The 14,246-nt window shown below is 37.4% G+C and overlaps 1 protein-coding gene across 1 annotated transcript in view; it reads right to left on the bottom strand.

Annotated features, from left to right (window-relative positions):
- Positions 1–14,246, bottom strand: part of ABCA8 (ATP-binding cassette, sub-family A (ABC1), member 8) — an 82,472-nt gene that overhangs the window by 8,898 nt on the left and 59,328 nt on the right. Inside the window, exons 21-31 of the mRNA XM_008589103.1 lie at positions 12,973–13,080; positions 9,545–9,718; positions 9,225–9,338; positions 7,120–7,239; positions 6,259–6,324; positions 5,711–5,802; positions 4,317–4,437; positions 3,559–3,676; positions 2,797–2,888; positions 723–883; positions 154–229 (exon numbers count right to left, since the gene is read on the bottom strand). Of these exons, the coding sequence (XP_008587325.1) occupies positions 154–229; positions 723–883; positions 2,797–2,888; positions 3,559–3,676; positions 4,317–4,437; positions 5,711–5,802; positions 6,259–6,324; positions 7,120–7,239; positions 9,225–9,338; positions 9,545–9,718; positions 12,973–13,080 (1,242 nt within the window). The remainder of the gene's footprint in view (positions 1–153; positions 230–722; positions 884–2,796; positions 2,889–3,558; positions 3,677–4,316; positions 4,438–5,710; positions 5,803–6,258; positions 6,325–7,119; positions 7,240–9,224; positions 9,339–9,544; positions 9,719–12,972; positions 13,081–14,246) is intronic.

Below are 14,246 nucleotides of genomic sequence, written 5' to 3'. Positions count from 1 at the left end.
ACAGCTGGAAGAAGAGGAACAGACGGTCCAGCACCCATCTGTGGGGTGCACCGAGGAGCACTGAGCCCTGCCCCTACCTTTCTCTTTAGTCCCTCTGCCAGTTCCAGCACCCATCTGTGGGGTGCACCGAGGAGCACCGAGCCCTGCCCCTACCTTTCTCTTTAGTCCCTCTGCCAGTGTCTTCACAGGAGCCTTCAGCTGCTCCTGCAGCTTGAGCGCATCCACTAACCTGAGGAAAACATAATGGTGCATTACAGTCTTCATGATCACGAGGATCCTTGATAGGAAAATGGGTCAAGCAAGGATGTGGGAGCAGAGCAGTAACACAATTCTGAAAATACACAAGGTGGTGGTCGTGTGGGGTCGCAAACTACTGCCTGGTTTGATACCCGCCGCCCCCCAACCCATGATATCCAAGTACTTTTCTATAATAAGTAGTTTAAATTTTAGTATTTTTGATACATTTTATCAGTGAATAGTTACTTTTTTCTTTCCATGTTGATTGTGAGAAAAAAATAAATAGCACTTTAAAGTCTGGAAAACCGGTTTCTAGTTGCAAATCTGTCCAGCATGACCTGGGTCAGCATTTAGAGTCTCCCATCCTGAGTTTCCTGTGAACGTTGTTGCTCCCAAACTTCTCCCCAGCCCCCTTCACTCCCCAGCTCCCCAGCCCCAGCCCCACCCCTGGGTGTGGAGCAGAACAGGCGTGGCGCCCCCTGTACCGTGTGATGGCGACCTTGGCGTCTGCTTTCCTCAGCCCTTTCACGGCGGCGTAGACCTCCAGGTGTTCCCTCACTGTCAGGTTGGGCCACAGCGCATTCTCCTGAGGACAGTACCCCAGGAACCCCAGGCTGTCCCCTCCGCTGCTCCCTTTTAGTAGCACCTACAGATAAAGATAAAAGTTACAGACAAAAGTTCACTCTCCGAGCCTACATTCTGCGTTGTTTCTCTGAGAGTTTCTGTGACATCTTTCTCTTTCCAAACCTAGAAAGGCTAGAGAAACTCTAGGACCTAATCGAGTTTAATAATCTGTAATCACTTTGCATCAGAGAAAGATTGTCAGAGAGTGAATACACGAAAACCAGTGTGCGCACAGCAGGCAACCTAATCCAAGCTGAAAATCCAATGTCCCACCAATGTGGTGCCTGCCATCCCCGCCAGCAGTTTATATCCAGTTTCTCATCTCTTTCAGAATGAAGCCTGTTAATTAAATTAATCCCTAGTTAACTTTACTCATTGATCAAATGTCTTTTGAGTACCTCCTATGTGACAAATGCTGGGTCACCTGCCGTACAGTGGAGAACAGAATAACTAGTGTCCCTGTTAGTTGGAGTGAATTAGGCAATAAACAAGTAGAGACATGAGTACACAGAACAAAGACGGATCAGAAGCAGCGCTGTGGTGGCAATTCAGGAGGCTGGGGTGCAGAATAACAGGCAGGTGACTTTAGGAAGGTGATTAGAGAGAGCCTGTCTGCTGAGGGGCCACTTCAGCAGAGAGAAGAGCGAGAGAAAAGCCCTGCGGAAGGATGAAGCTCAAAGTGTTCTTGGACCCAAGGCAAAGGCAGGGCGCCTGGAGCTGAGTGAGCAGGAGGAGGAGGACAAGACAAAAGAGAAGGGACAGTGAAGTCAGCCCTGCAGTGGCCCTCGAGACAAGGCGGGAGAATGGCACGGTTTCAAAGAATCACATTGGCTGATCTGATTAAGCTCGATTCTTGACACCCTAATACTTGGTTTTATACTTCAGGTCTCACTTACCTTTTAAAATATTTCATTCCAGTGTATCAGTGAGCAGTAATAGCCTTTCCTCCCATGCTTAATGAGAAATTAAATACTGATTTAGAGTCTGGGTAGTGATGGAATTGGAGGGTGTCCGTACTGAAGTTAAGGAGTCCAGTCAGGGTCGGCTGAACCACCAGCATCTACTGAGAGGTCCCTTCATGGTCACCTGCTGTCATCTTGGCTTCAGAGGGACTGAGAACATCTGTTTCCCCTCCCTCTCTAGTTGGATATTTGTCAATAGCATTCCTGGGTGTATTTTCCCTTCTGGCCTTGACTGCCAACCCCTTTCCCATGGCACAGCTCCACAGCCCCTTGTCTTCTGTTCTGTTCGTCTCCTTGACATACTTTCCAGAGGAGCCCTTGAGGTTTTCCACCTTCTGCCATAGGATGTAGGAGAAAATGTTTTATCTGTACCCCACGATGTCTCTCTCTCCGATAAAACGTGAGCTTTTTTCCTAGTTTGCCTGGCCCCCTTATACTATTAAATTACACGTATAATTAGAGTTGACTTCACATCCCAGTTGCTCATTTTAAGCCATTCCTTTAAAATGCTCCCAAGAAACAGTGTATTTGTAGAAAAATGCATGTTCCAGTAACTAAGCACTTTGTGAAGAGCAATGAATATAACTGTTGCATAAAGTTGTTTTGTTTTGTTTTTGAGAGTTTTACTCAAGATTAAAGTGTTACATACTGGGAAGACAATGTTCATTAAAAGTACAAATCCATTTATTTTATAGCAGTATAAATAGGGTTTGTATGGACTCTAATACTGATTTTTTTATTTAATACTGGACATTCCCTCTTAATGCCTTTGAAGGTATGAATAATAATCTTCTTTCAGTGTTTAATCTTTGTGTGCATTTAGATGATAATTTGTGAATTTATTCTCCTGTGTATTGTGTTAATTACTTCAATCATCTAATGTTTAAATGGCATTTTACTGTTTATAAGGCTATAACACCTTAACAAATTTATTTTACCACTAGATAGCATATTTTTTGCATAATTCACCTACCTGTCCAGCAGTTGGTTTTGTATCTCCAGTAATCACCTTAATGGATGTACTTTTACCAGCTCCATTGTGTCCCAATAGTCCTAAAACCTCACCTGAAAAAAATATTTACATGTAATATTAATAGATTTTAATGTTGACATTTAGAATAAAGCACAGTCTGAAATCTAACTATGTGACAAGCATTGTCCTATGTGCTTTATATATAGTATCTTGTTTAATTGTCACAACCACCCTGAGAAGTTATCATAATCCCTTCTTACATATTTGGGGACAGAAGCTCTGAAGGGTGAAGTTACTTGGGCAAGGACACACTGATGGGAAATGGCAAAGCCACTCTTAGAAGACAGATGTGTCAGATTCTGTCTCCTGTGCTCCTAACCGCTGTGCAATAATGACATAGATTGAGGTTGTCTAACACCTGCTGGTAAAGTCTTCAGAATGTGCTAGCACATCTCCAGTGAGTTCTCTTGTGAAAAATAGTGAACATTAGGAAATAAATTGTGTTGATTTCATGTTAATATCACGGCATCAATGGTTCATTTTAAAAGAGAGCTTATGGTATCAATGTATATGTGACTATGCCTCAATTTTGGAGTGGGAATTAGTTAATTTAACTTAGAAATGAAACATATAAAAGGAGCTGTCATGGTTAGTCTCCTGATGGGTCTGCACGTGAACCAAAAGGTGGTGTATAGAATGATTCTCTTAAGGAACCATGAAGCTCTAAGAAGAGCCCAGCAGTGGAACAGCCTTGTATCCAACCTTTTCTAACACAGAAAGAGACATTTCTTGTGGCTATTTTATTCTTCCTCTTGGAAAAACAGTGTTTCCTCTTCCCTGCATATTCCTTGCGTAGACAGCTGGCAATAATGACTGGCTTCTGCAAATGACAAGTACATTATGTCAGACCTTAATTCTCTTCATTAACTTTGAAAAAACTGTATCTTCCCATAGGTTTGACCCTTTGCTGCCAAAGCCATGCATCAAAGAAGACCCTACTAAGTGACATGCCTATTGACCATTCTCCTATCCTAGTACTTATTTTTGGAGAGGAGAGATTGTTATTTTCTTCTCCTACAAAGGCAGTTACTCAGGAGCACACAATTTTATACAGCCTGCCTGTCTTCTCAGAATAAGATCAAAAAGACTTGGAGAAGCACCGAATCCTCCTGGGAAGACAAAACAATATGCCGTAGACTGGTCTTTACTCTAAATTTTGTACTGTGGACTTTCTCCAAGAAGCAGTGACGTGTGTTGCTTTGCTCAGTTCCTACAATTCTTTCTTGGCTTCTGTAATTTCAATTACACTCAACTTTTTACTTATTCTAAGGAAGACAAAGAGAGTAAATGACTTTTAATCTGCCCACTTGGGTGTAAAAATGGCAACTGTGTACTTAAAATGATGCTCATCTGTAAGGAACAGAGAAACTCAAAGTTTTGAGAATTAGGCTGGTAGATGGACCACTTTAACTGATGAGCATTTGTGTTATTGGATGAAATAACAAGTTTGTATGTTTTACCTCATCAAAATCTGTGGAATTCAAGGCATCTGCTGTTCTGATTCTTTCCATCTGAACATCTTCATCTTCTTCTCCTGGTTCTTCTGGATTTTGACGCACATCACTGCTTCTTGGAGATATTCTAGAGTCAAAACCATCTATTAAGAATTGATCTGGGGCTTTCATCCTTCTGTCAAGAATACTGCATTCTTAAATCTCATGCTTGGGTACCTCGGGCAATTAATAAACCATCATAACATCTCTTCAGTGCACTGAGCCCTTGTCCCTTTGTAAACTCCTTGCTTTTGTTAACAGCACTACTGTATTTAGTGACCATTGTTTCTTACAATTCTTTCATTCTACTTATCCATAGAAATATCATCTTTTTCAATATCAACAAGTAACTTGGTACTATTAACTGACAAAGGATTTTTATTTCATAGCTCAGTGAAGTAGTTTTTCTGGGACCCTCAGCTTTGACACCAACATATTGGCATTATTATGTTTTCATAGGGAAAATGAACCAGAATATATGAAATTATGACTGTCTCAGAAAATGCAAGTTAGATGCTTGATCTCTCATGAAACCTAACCATTTCTTTGGAATATGTGTTAGATTTGCTTTTATTCTAAGTTTGGCCCTTCATTCTCAGAATATACCTCATTCTAGTCTCTCTTTGCTTGACACATCCCCTCTCCCAAATTCTGATTTTAGAAGATTTCTAGAGGTCTGCTTTCATCTCAGTAGTCTCCCATCCATCTATCTATAATAGTGAAAGATGAAACTGATCTGATATGGGAGAGACAGAGGGAATAAGATACTTATGGTTGCATCCTTATATGATGCAAAAAAAAAAGTCTTGGCTCTTAAGTTCCATTAATAACTAAATAGTCTACGATTCACCAGCTGGGCTTTTCACTACCACTGGAAAAGAGCAGAGTTATTGCTATCATTGGCTTGTTAATTATTCTATTCCTTCTTCCTGGATGGGCAGCATTCCTTCAACTGCCAATCTATTCAAATTAATTTTTCTTTAAACTGAACCAGCCACATTTAACTTTCCCTAGTGCTTCACTGTGCATAGTGTCAGATAGAGCCCTTACTATTCAATGTTTCGGGTCTGTTTTCTCCACTGGACTGTAATCTTGTTCGACGTGTCCGAATCTGTATTATTTGCATTGACACATGGTTTCTACCCAAGCCTGACCTAGTACATAGCAATTCTTTGTTAATAGATTGGACTGTAATCTTGTTCGACGTGTCCGAATCTGTATTATTTGCATTGACACATGGTTTCTACCCCAGCCTGACCTAGTACATAGCAATTCTTTGTTAATAGATTGGTTTATGCATGAAAAAATATTTTAAAATATTGATCAACAAGATAAAAGAATCCAATTTGAATTCTTCCAACCTAAAGAACGGATCCTTTCTCATCAATTTCTTTCCAAACTTCCATTCCAGACATCGAAGAATAAAAAGTAGAATGATAAATTGAAGAAAAGGCTAGGAATAAAGAGAGAGAGAGAGATGCATAATTAGAAACACAAAGGGATAATTGTTTTAATATCAGAATGAACTAGGAATAATTAGACTTCTGCAAAAATACATTCATTGAAATCATTACAAATTTCCAAGAACTTACTTGGCAAATTATAAAGCTATCAAATTCATTTTCAATCTTGTTTTCAGAAACAGTGGAGACAGCTGTAATTATGCAATCCATTACTTTATGTTATTTCCTCTAACGGTTGTATGGTGTTCTTAAAATTTGGGAAGCACATTATCTGGCCAATTGACATTTATAAAAACAACTCTTCCAGATTTGACAAACATTATATCTCCATGGGCTGTAGATATCTTTATATTCATCTTTTAAAAAGCTTCACAGTGTGTACAGGAGTTAAAATTGTTGCATATACTAAATATCACTATAATTTTCTAAAAAGAACTTGTTCTTACAATTAGGAATACCAGAAATGGCTCCACACCCTTCGGCTCTTCACTAAAGATACTAAACATGAAAAGCTGAAAAAGGAAAGACAATGGTTAAACAGGAAGTTTTTTGTTTCATGAATTTTGGCCACATAAACGTGAATTGGCTGCAAACAGCCCTGCTAATATTTCCTCTGATATCACCATGAGCATCAGGTGGGTGTCCACTCCAAAATGTGAAACAAGAGGCTGCCTTCCTTCCTCCCAAGGTCTATGGGCTTTTCTTTGAAGGAACGGGATTTATCAATGATTGATCACTGGTGAGAGAATCCTGGGGATCTGTGCTGGCCTCCCCAAACAGTGACAGAGACAGCATTTACCTTTCCCACACCTGCCTGTGCCCACTTCTCCTCTTATGGTGGCCATTCTCTTCCCCTGCCCCACAGATACCTCTTTATTCATGTGCTGTATCTTTCTTCCTTTTGTAGAAACATAGGCATTAGTCAGCCAGAAAAAAGGGACTTTATTCATATTAGGTGTTTTTCTAGAACCTTGAAACCCTAAAGACTAGGGGCATTTTACTTGCCTCCTTCTAAAGCAGAGCATACCAAGGAACGTAAAAGGCCCAAAATGAATATAACGTAATAGCTGCTTTGCTTCTCGCCAGCTATTACGTTTCCTTCCCATACATTATCCAGGGTCAGATTTTCTACTACAGGTCAGCTCAAGCACCTTGTTCTATCTGAGATGAAAGCAATTGGAATCCATGAGGCAGAAATCTTCAAAACTCATGCATGTTTAACATGTTGTAGCATCTCAACTCTGGGCAAAACTTTCTCAGTTGGTCACGAGTTCCCACACACTGGGGCAGATAGTGGTGTTACTTACGCTAAAAGATAAGAACAAACAGCCAATCAATGTTCCAGGTGGTATCAAGAAGGGGATGAAATACAGTGCACCACTTTCGTAGACATCCAGTATGAATCCAGCCAGAGAGAATAGGGTGATCTAAAGAAAACACAAAAATGAATTTCAATACAGGTTTGAAATTGAGATTGCTCATCTTGAAGAGTTCTCTTGTTTTAATTGAAACATAACTGATTATACATATTTGTGGGGTACAAAGTTGACTATCAGTATTTGTGTACAATATGTGATGACCAAATCAACTCCAACCTCACAAACCAAACTGAAATCAGTATATCTTCATTAATATTTTCTCTTAGTGACTTATCCAAATTCCTTTGGCCTAGAATATCATGAATAAGACATTACTGGATACATCTAGGATCCCATATACAGAATATTTTGATAATAGAAAAGAGAAAAAAAAGTTGGTGTGTATTGTTTTGGGAGGTAAAATTCAGAATAGTAGATTACTCAATAATCACAGAGAAGAATTGAAATTGATATCTAACTGGTATAAAATTACAATAATGAAAGGAGACGTGTTAACTATGCAAATGGAGAAATACAGGCATTCAACAACCTCAAGTGGCTTTTGCAGAAATACTAAAATACAAAATACAGGAATAAGAGAAAGTTACAGGCACACCCAAAGTCCTCAGACGTTTTCTTCTAAAACTGGGATGATTTCCTAAAAGTTTTGTGCTTCTAATATCTCTGTCTTATAAACCATCATTTTTATGGCTGTCAAAATATTCTTCCTAAAAGTTTATCTCTGATTATGTTTCTCCTCTTCACTGTAGACTTTCCTGACTTCCCAGAACCTACAGAATAAATTCCTGAGCACATCATTTAAGGCCAGCCATGGTCCCAACCATTGTTTTTTGCTATAACCAGCACCAGGAGCCTGCTGTGTCTAGTTTTCTATCCATAGGCACTCCAGATTATTACCAGTTACCAGGAGAAGCCTGGACATGGTTCCCTCTAGGCTTCTGTTCATCTGTCATTTTCTATTTACACCATCACACTTTCTACCTGTTGAAATCTCACTCTTTCAGTTTTCACTTTTTAAAGGAAATCTCTGTTCTCATTTTCATAGATTAATCTCTCCCCTATCTGGTTTTTCACAAGCCTCTTTTAGGTCTATGAAAACCAGACTTTTAGAATGGAAAATAACTCTATAGATAATCTTTTCTTTATCACTCCATTTTAATAAGTGGATCTTTACGTATCTGTTTATCCATTGAGAACTCTTCCAGGGTTGAAACTGTCTATTGAATATCTTTTCTCTCATTATCAGTCTTAATTTGTGACACACTGTGGAAGCCAACAAATATTCGTGAAATTAAAAGCTTATTTTTTGGCCTGTCGAAATCACAGGAAATTAGAATACTCATAAATTGCACACATTTTCCACGTAGTTTAGACAAAAGAAGTGTGGCTTTATGGAATTAATTCTCAGTAAGAGTTTTAGAGAAGTAATTTCTAGTTTTTAGAATGCTAGTAACAGAATTTGTAATCTTGTGTTTGTGGGGGTCTTCAGGCTTATTTTGTGTGTGTGTTGTAAAGAGAAAATATAGGTGGTCTGCAGGTTTCCTTTTAGCTCAGTATTTTATAGTGCTAGAAGTAATTTGGCTACTTTTAAAGAAACATAAGGATAGAAATAGGAATAGAGGGGCCGGCCCAGTGGCGCACTGGATAGTGCGCCGCTTGGGAAGCGCGGCAGCGCTCCCGCCCGAGGGTTCGGATCCCACATACAGACCGGTTCCCGCTCACTGGCTGAGCGAGGCGCGGGGGCAACACCGAGGGTTGCGATCCCGTTGCCGGTCCCGGTCCGGTGCGGGGGCAACACTGAGGGTTGTGATCCGTTGCCGGACACGGAAAAAGACAAAAAAGACAAAAAAAAAAGAAAAGAAATAGGAATAGAAAAAGGTGCAGATTTTGAAAAGGATCCATATGTAAGGCAAATGTAAAATATTTTAGGCTGTAATATTAATTTATTATTCTACTAAAGGCAAAATTTAAAGTATCCACTCAGAATTGTATATACAGTATATAAAATAAATGTCCACAAGAAACATACTTACAACATAGAAGCAAAATGACCAAATGCCACTATTTTTTCTCCCCTTATGAAAAATGAATGAAATCACGTATGTCAAGAAGATAAGGGATGTGGCATAACCGATAGCACAGGGGACCTGAAATCAACAGGAATGTTAAGGAAAGTCAAAGACAAATGCAGTCTAGGAAAACATTTAGAATCCAAAGCACTGTCATGGCACGGGATTTTACAGTTATTTAATTGGTGACGTGTAAATATCAATGAAGGTAATTTGAGTTAGAACTAGAGAATTTCAGATTTTCTAATTAAATCATACAATGTTTTATGAATATTGGCACTTACTTGAATAATCTGATTTATAAACATAAATATAGTATCTTGGAGGTTTAAAAGGTAGTCCACTAAATACATGAAAAGGAGAATCAGGAAGTACATGGGAATATCCACCAGTGCCTGCCCAAACCAGTAAGCAGAAGGGAAGAGCCCCGAAATCCGTAGCTGGGACCGAGCTTTGTTCTGATCAGGAGAAAACAGAGATGCAAAGTAATATCAGTTCGAGGTTCAAGAAAATATGGTTCATGCAAGAAAATATTCAAACAGAAAAAGAAAGTGTTCATGTTTCCTACAGAAGGAGTTTTAAAGTTTGGACTATATTAACACCAGAATGACTGACAGTTACATCACACTAGTCAATGGAATTTTTCAAGATTCCTGCTGGTTGTCCACTAGAAAGGGAACATTACCTGGATAGTAATCTCTTTTCCTGGGCAATAGAATTATCTTGCAGAGGAAGGAAATGAAACAGATAAAGATGATACTGAGTAAACAGAGGTGCTTATGCAGGGTTTCATGGATTTTGTATAGTGAAGTCACAAAAATGGAGCATTAAAGGATATTCTATTGAAATTCGTAAGAAATGCTAATGCAAGTTGACCTGGGTTGATTAATCGTAAAAATTCACCACCTGTGATTGCCCCTCAAGATTTGGCTGTACTCCATAATTACTGAATCAGAATCTCCATTTGCAGACACATTAAAAATTCATTTGGATTTATGAAAGAGTGTCTGGGAATGAAAATTTATAAATTGGCCCTTAAACAGTAGAGTTTTCTTTTTATGTTTCCAAGCTCTCACATTTCCAAAGCATCATTTCCTTTTATTTCAGCAATCTCTTCTTAGTTAACATTTTTTAAGGTATAATTTTCAAGCAAGAAAAAGCACCCATATTTAGTATATAGTTGCATGAGGTTTGATGAATGCATATATTCCTGTACCACAATCATAATCAAGGTCTAGGACATTTCCATCATACCTCAGTTTCCACGCTCATTTGCAGTCCGTAGCCTTTACTGCTGGTTACAAGCAATCACACATACCTCCGGTCACTATAAGTAAGTTTTACTTTTCTAAGAATTTCATATAAGTAAAATCATTCAGTATTTACTCTTCTGTGTCTGTCTTCATTTCCTCAGACTAATGGTTCTGAAACCCATCTGCGTTGATGCATCTATTAACCATGCCTTCTTTTATACTGCTGAGCAGCGTTCCATTCCAGTCCATACCAGAATTTGTTTATCAATTCACAGCTTGATAGACATGTGGATTGTTTCACGTTGTTGGCTATGATACATAAAGCTGCTTAGAATATTATATTTAAGTTTTTACTGCTGAGCAGCGTTCCATTCCAGTCCATACCAGAATTTGTTTATCAATTCACAGCTTGATGGACATGTGGATTGTTTCACGTTGTTGGCTATTACGCATAAAGCTGCTTAGAACATTATATTTAAGTTTTCATGTGAAAAGTTTTTCTGTTTTCCCTTTTTTCTTTGAGTAAATACTTACTTGGGTAAATACTTAGGAGAGGAATAGATGTGTCATAACAATGACTGTATTTTTTTAACTTTAGAAGAAACAACTAAATTGTGAAGTGATTGCACAATTTATATTCGCACTAGCACTGCTTGCGAGTTCCAGTTTCTCCACATCCTTACAAACTCTTGATATTGTCAGTCATTTTAACATTATGTATTTTATTTGGTGAGTAGACCTATCTCATTGGGGTTATTTTCCTCATTACTTGTGATATTAGTCATCTTTTCATGGGGGTATTTTCTATCTGTATATCTACTTCAGTGAAGTATCTGTTCAAATATTTTGTTCATTTAAAAAATTAGATTACCTTTTATTACTGAGGTTTAAGAGTTTTTTATATAGTCTGATACAAATACAAATATTCTGTCAGATATGTATGTATTGTAAATATTTTTGTCTTAGCCTGTGTCTTGCCTTTTAATTTTATTGATGTTTTACAAAGAGCAGAAGGTTTTTAACTTTGATGAAGTTCAAGTCATTTTTTTTCTTTTATGGTATACTTCTGTCCCATCTAAGAAATATTTTCTTACCACAAAATCTATAATTTACTTCAAATTAATTTTGTCTATAGTGTGAAGTGAGTTTTAAGAACTTTTTTTTCATACTGATATCAAGTTGTGGTGGTACAGTTTTCTGAAAAGTTTAAATTTACCCTTATGTGAATTCCTTGGCAATTTTACTAAAAGTCAATTGATGATATACAAGGGGTCTTTGAAAAGTTCATGGAAAATGTGTATTAAGAAAAAATTATGGATGGATTTCAAAATTCTTTTCTACCAAAACAAACTTGTACTAACTTGTTATAACATTTCTGAATAGAATCTCGCTTGAGGCACTAAGAAGGATAAAATATCAGTTTGAAAAGAGCCCCTATCAGAGCAACATGAATTCTAAAACTGAAGCAACAAACATCCAATTTATGGTGAAGCTCAGGTGGATGAATGGTGAAATTATTGATGCTACTTGCAAAGTTTATGGGGACAACGCGCCAAAGAAATCAGCAGTTTACAAGGGGATAACTCGTTTTAAGAGGAGATGAGATGATGTTGAAGAGAAAGCCTGCAGCGGCAAACCGTCCACATCAACTTGCGAGGAAAAATTTAATCTTGTTCATGCCCTGATTGGAGAGGACCGACGATTAACTGCAGAAACAATAGCCAACACCGTAGACATCTCAATGGGCTCAAATCACACAATTCTGATTAAAACCATTACAGTTGAGCACAATAATGTGAAAAAGATGTCATTGATGTAGTGAAAATCTCAGGACCCTTAGTGCTTTGGAAATGGACTAAATGGCTGCTATCATCTCTTACAAAAGTGTCTCGAACTTGATGGGGCTTATGTCAAAAAATAAAGTTTATATTTTTAAATTTTATTTTTAATTCCATTTTCCATGAAACTTTTGAAGTCCCCTTGTATGTGGGAGTTTATGAGGGTACTTCAAAAAGTTTGTGGGAAAACAGAATTAAAAGACAATATGAATCTTTCCCTTAACTTTTTGAAACACCCTTGTATTTCTGTAATGTCTATTCCATTTTATATATCTCTATGATTATCTTTAATTAATACAACTCGTCTTTAATTCCTATAATTTTGTACTGAGCCTTGAAGTCAGAAACATAAGTCTTCCAACTTTGTTTTTCTTTTTCAAAGTTATTTTCCCTATTCTAGATTCTTTGCATATCCATACACATTTTAGAATCTTTCTCTATCATCTATTTATCTATGTATTTATATGTCCATTTAAAAACTTTAAAAAATTTCTCTAACTTATGCCAAAATTAGCATCTCAATTAAACATGTATAAACGTCCTCATGAGAAATCCTGTAATTTTATTAACTTCAGCTACTAATTATACAAAGTAATGGAAGTTTTAATTACTTGTTATTACCTTACAATCATCAATGCTGCTCATGGCAATATAAGGTGCACAACTGGATGCCAACATCAGCCAGAACATGGTATATCCCAGGAAATTAAATGGATTAATTGGTGTGTCCTGAAAATGCAAAGAATACAGTGAGCTGAATGAACAAATTCGAACTTTAATTTCTGGAATACATTTTAAAAATATTAAACCAATTGCATGTAATCTTGACTTAGGTTCTGAGATTCCAAAACTCTTTCATTTTCCTTCTAGTTTTGAAGCTTGACTTTTGACTTTATACTCAAATTTATAAAGAAGGATAATTTATAGATAAGAATTCAAAGATGATGAATGAATCGATACCATTTGGAAAATAATAATAGCAAGGTTTTTTTATTTTCTTACCTTATGATCTTAAAATCTAATGTGATGCTAAATAAATGATAATCCATAGTTGTCACATTCAATTTCCTACCTGATTTTTAATTATTTCAAATGTAGCAGCATGACTCAAAAATCATATCAGATGTTTTATGGGCCCAGTGATTATAAGTTATCTTGCTAGGTACAACATGAGACCAGATAAGTATTGGTTGAGGATTCAAAAGTAGAGATAAAGTTCCAGAAGGGAGACTGACAACATCAAGGAAAACCTTAGCCCTTATTTACACCTGTTGTTACTCCTGTTTGTAACAATCTTTAGGAACAGAAGATTCATGAACTGCCTTGAAAACCAGTCCCATGTTATTTGCATAGCTATTGTTTGATTAAGCACATTTCTGAAGAAAGTTATAACCAGAGCCTCGTCATATTCAGATTGGTCATCAGAAAGACACTTGCTAATCACAGAACATGTTATTTGCATAGCTATTGTTTGATTAAGCACATTTCTGAAGAAAGTTATAACCAGAGCTCCGTCATATTCAGATTGGTCATCAGAAAGACACTTGCTAATCACAGAGTGGTGAGGTTAAAGCTTATTGTCAGAATGCTTCCAGAACACCCTGAGCTGGGTAGGTTCAGTACTCAGTGGCGAATCTATTGACTTTGAGCAGAACAGAAGCAAAGTCTAAAACTCCAGAAAACTCTTACTTTTGGAGCAATGAGCAGGTAAATTCAAATAAAGAATTAAATAAGCTGCAGAAGATATTGATTAAAGTTAATATGTTGGGCACATAAGTACAAGATCAACTGAGCTGGTTGGTATTGAGCTCATTCTAGTTACAAAACACAGGATGTCTTTAAAGATAGAAGCCCAAGGCAATTTGATCAATTAGGTATCCTGTCTTCAGAAACCA

This window comes from Galeopterus variegatus, unplaced genomic scaffold (genome assembly GCF_000696425.1).
Source record: "Galeopterus variegatus unplaced genomic scaffold, G_variegatus-3.0.2 Scaffold5209, whole genome shotgun sequence".
Taxonomy (NCBI): Eukaryota; Metazoa; Chordata; class Mammalia; order Dermoptera; family Cynocephalidae; genus Galeopterus; species Galeopterus variegatus.
This window is presented reverse-complemented; position numbering and strand designations above follow the sequence as displayed.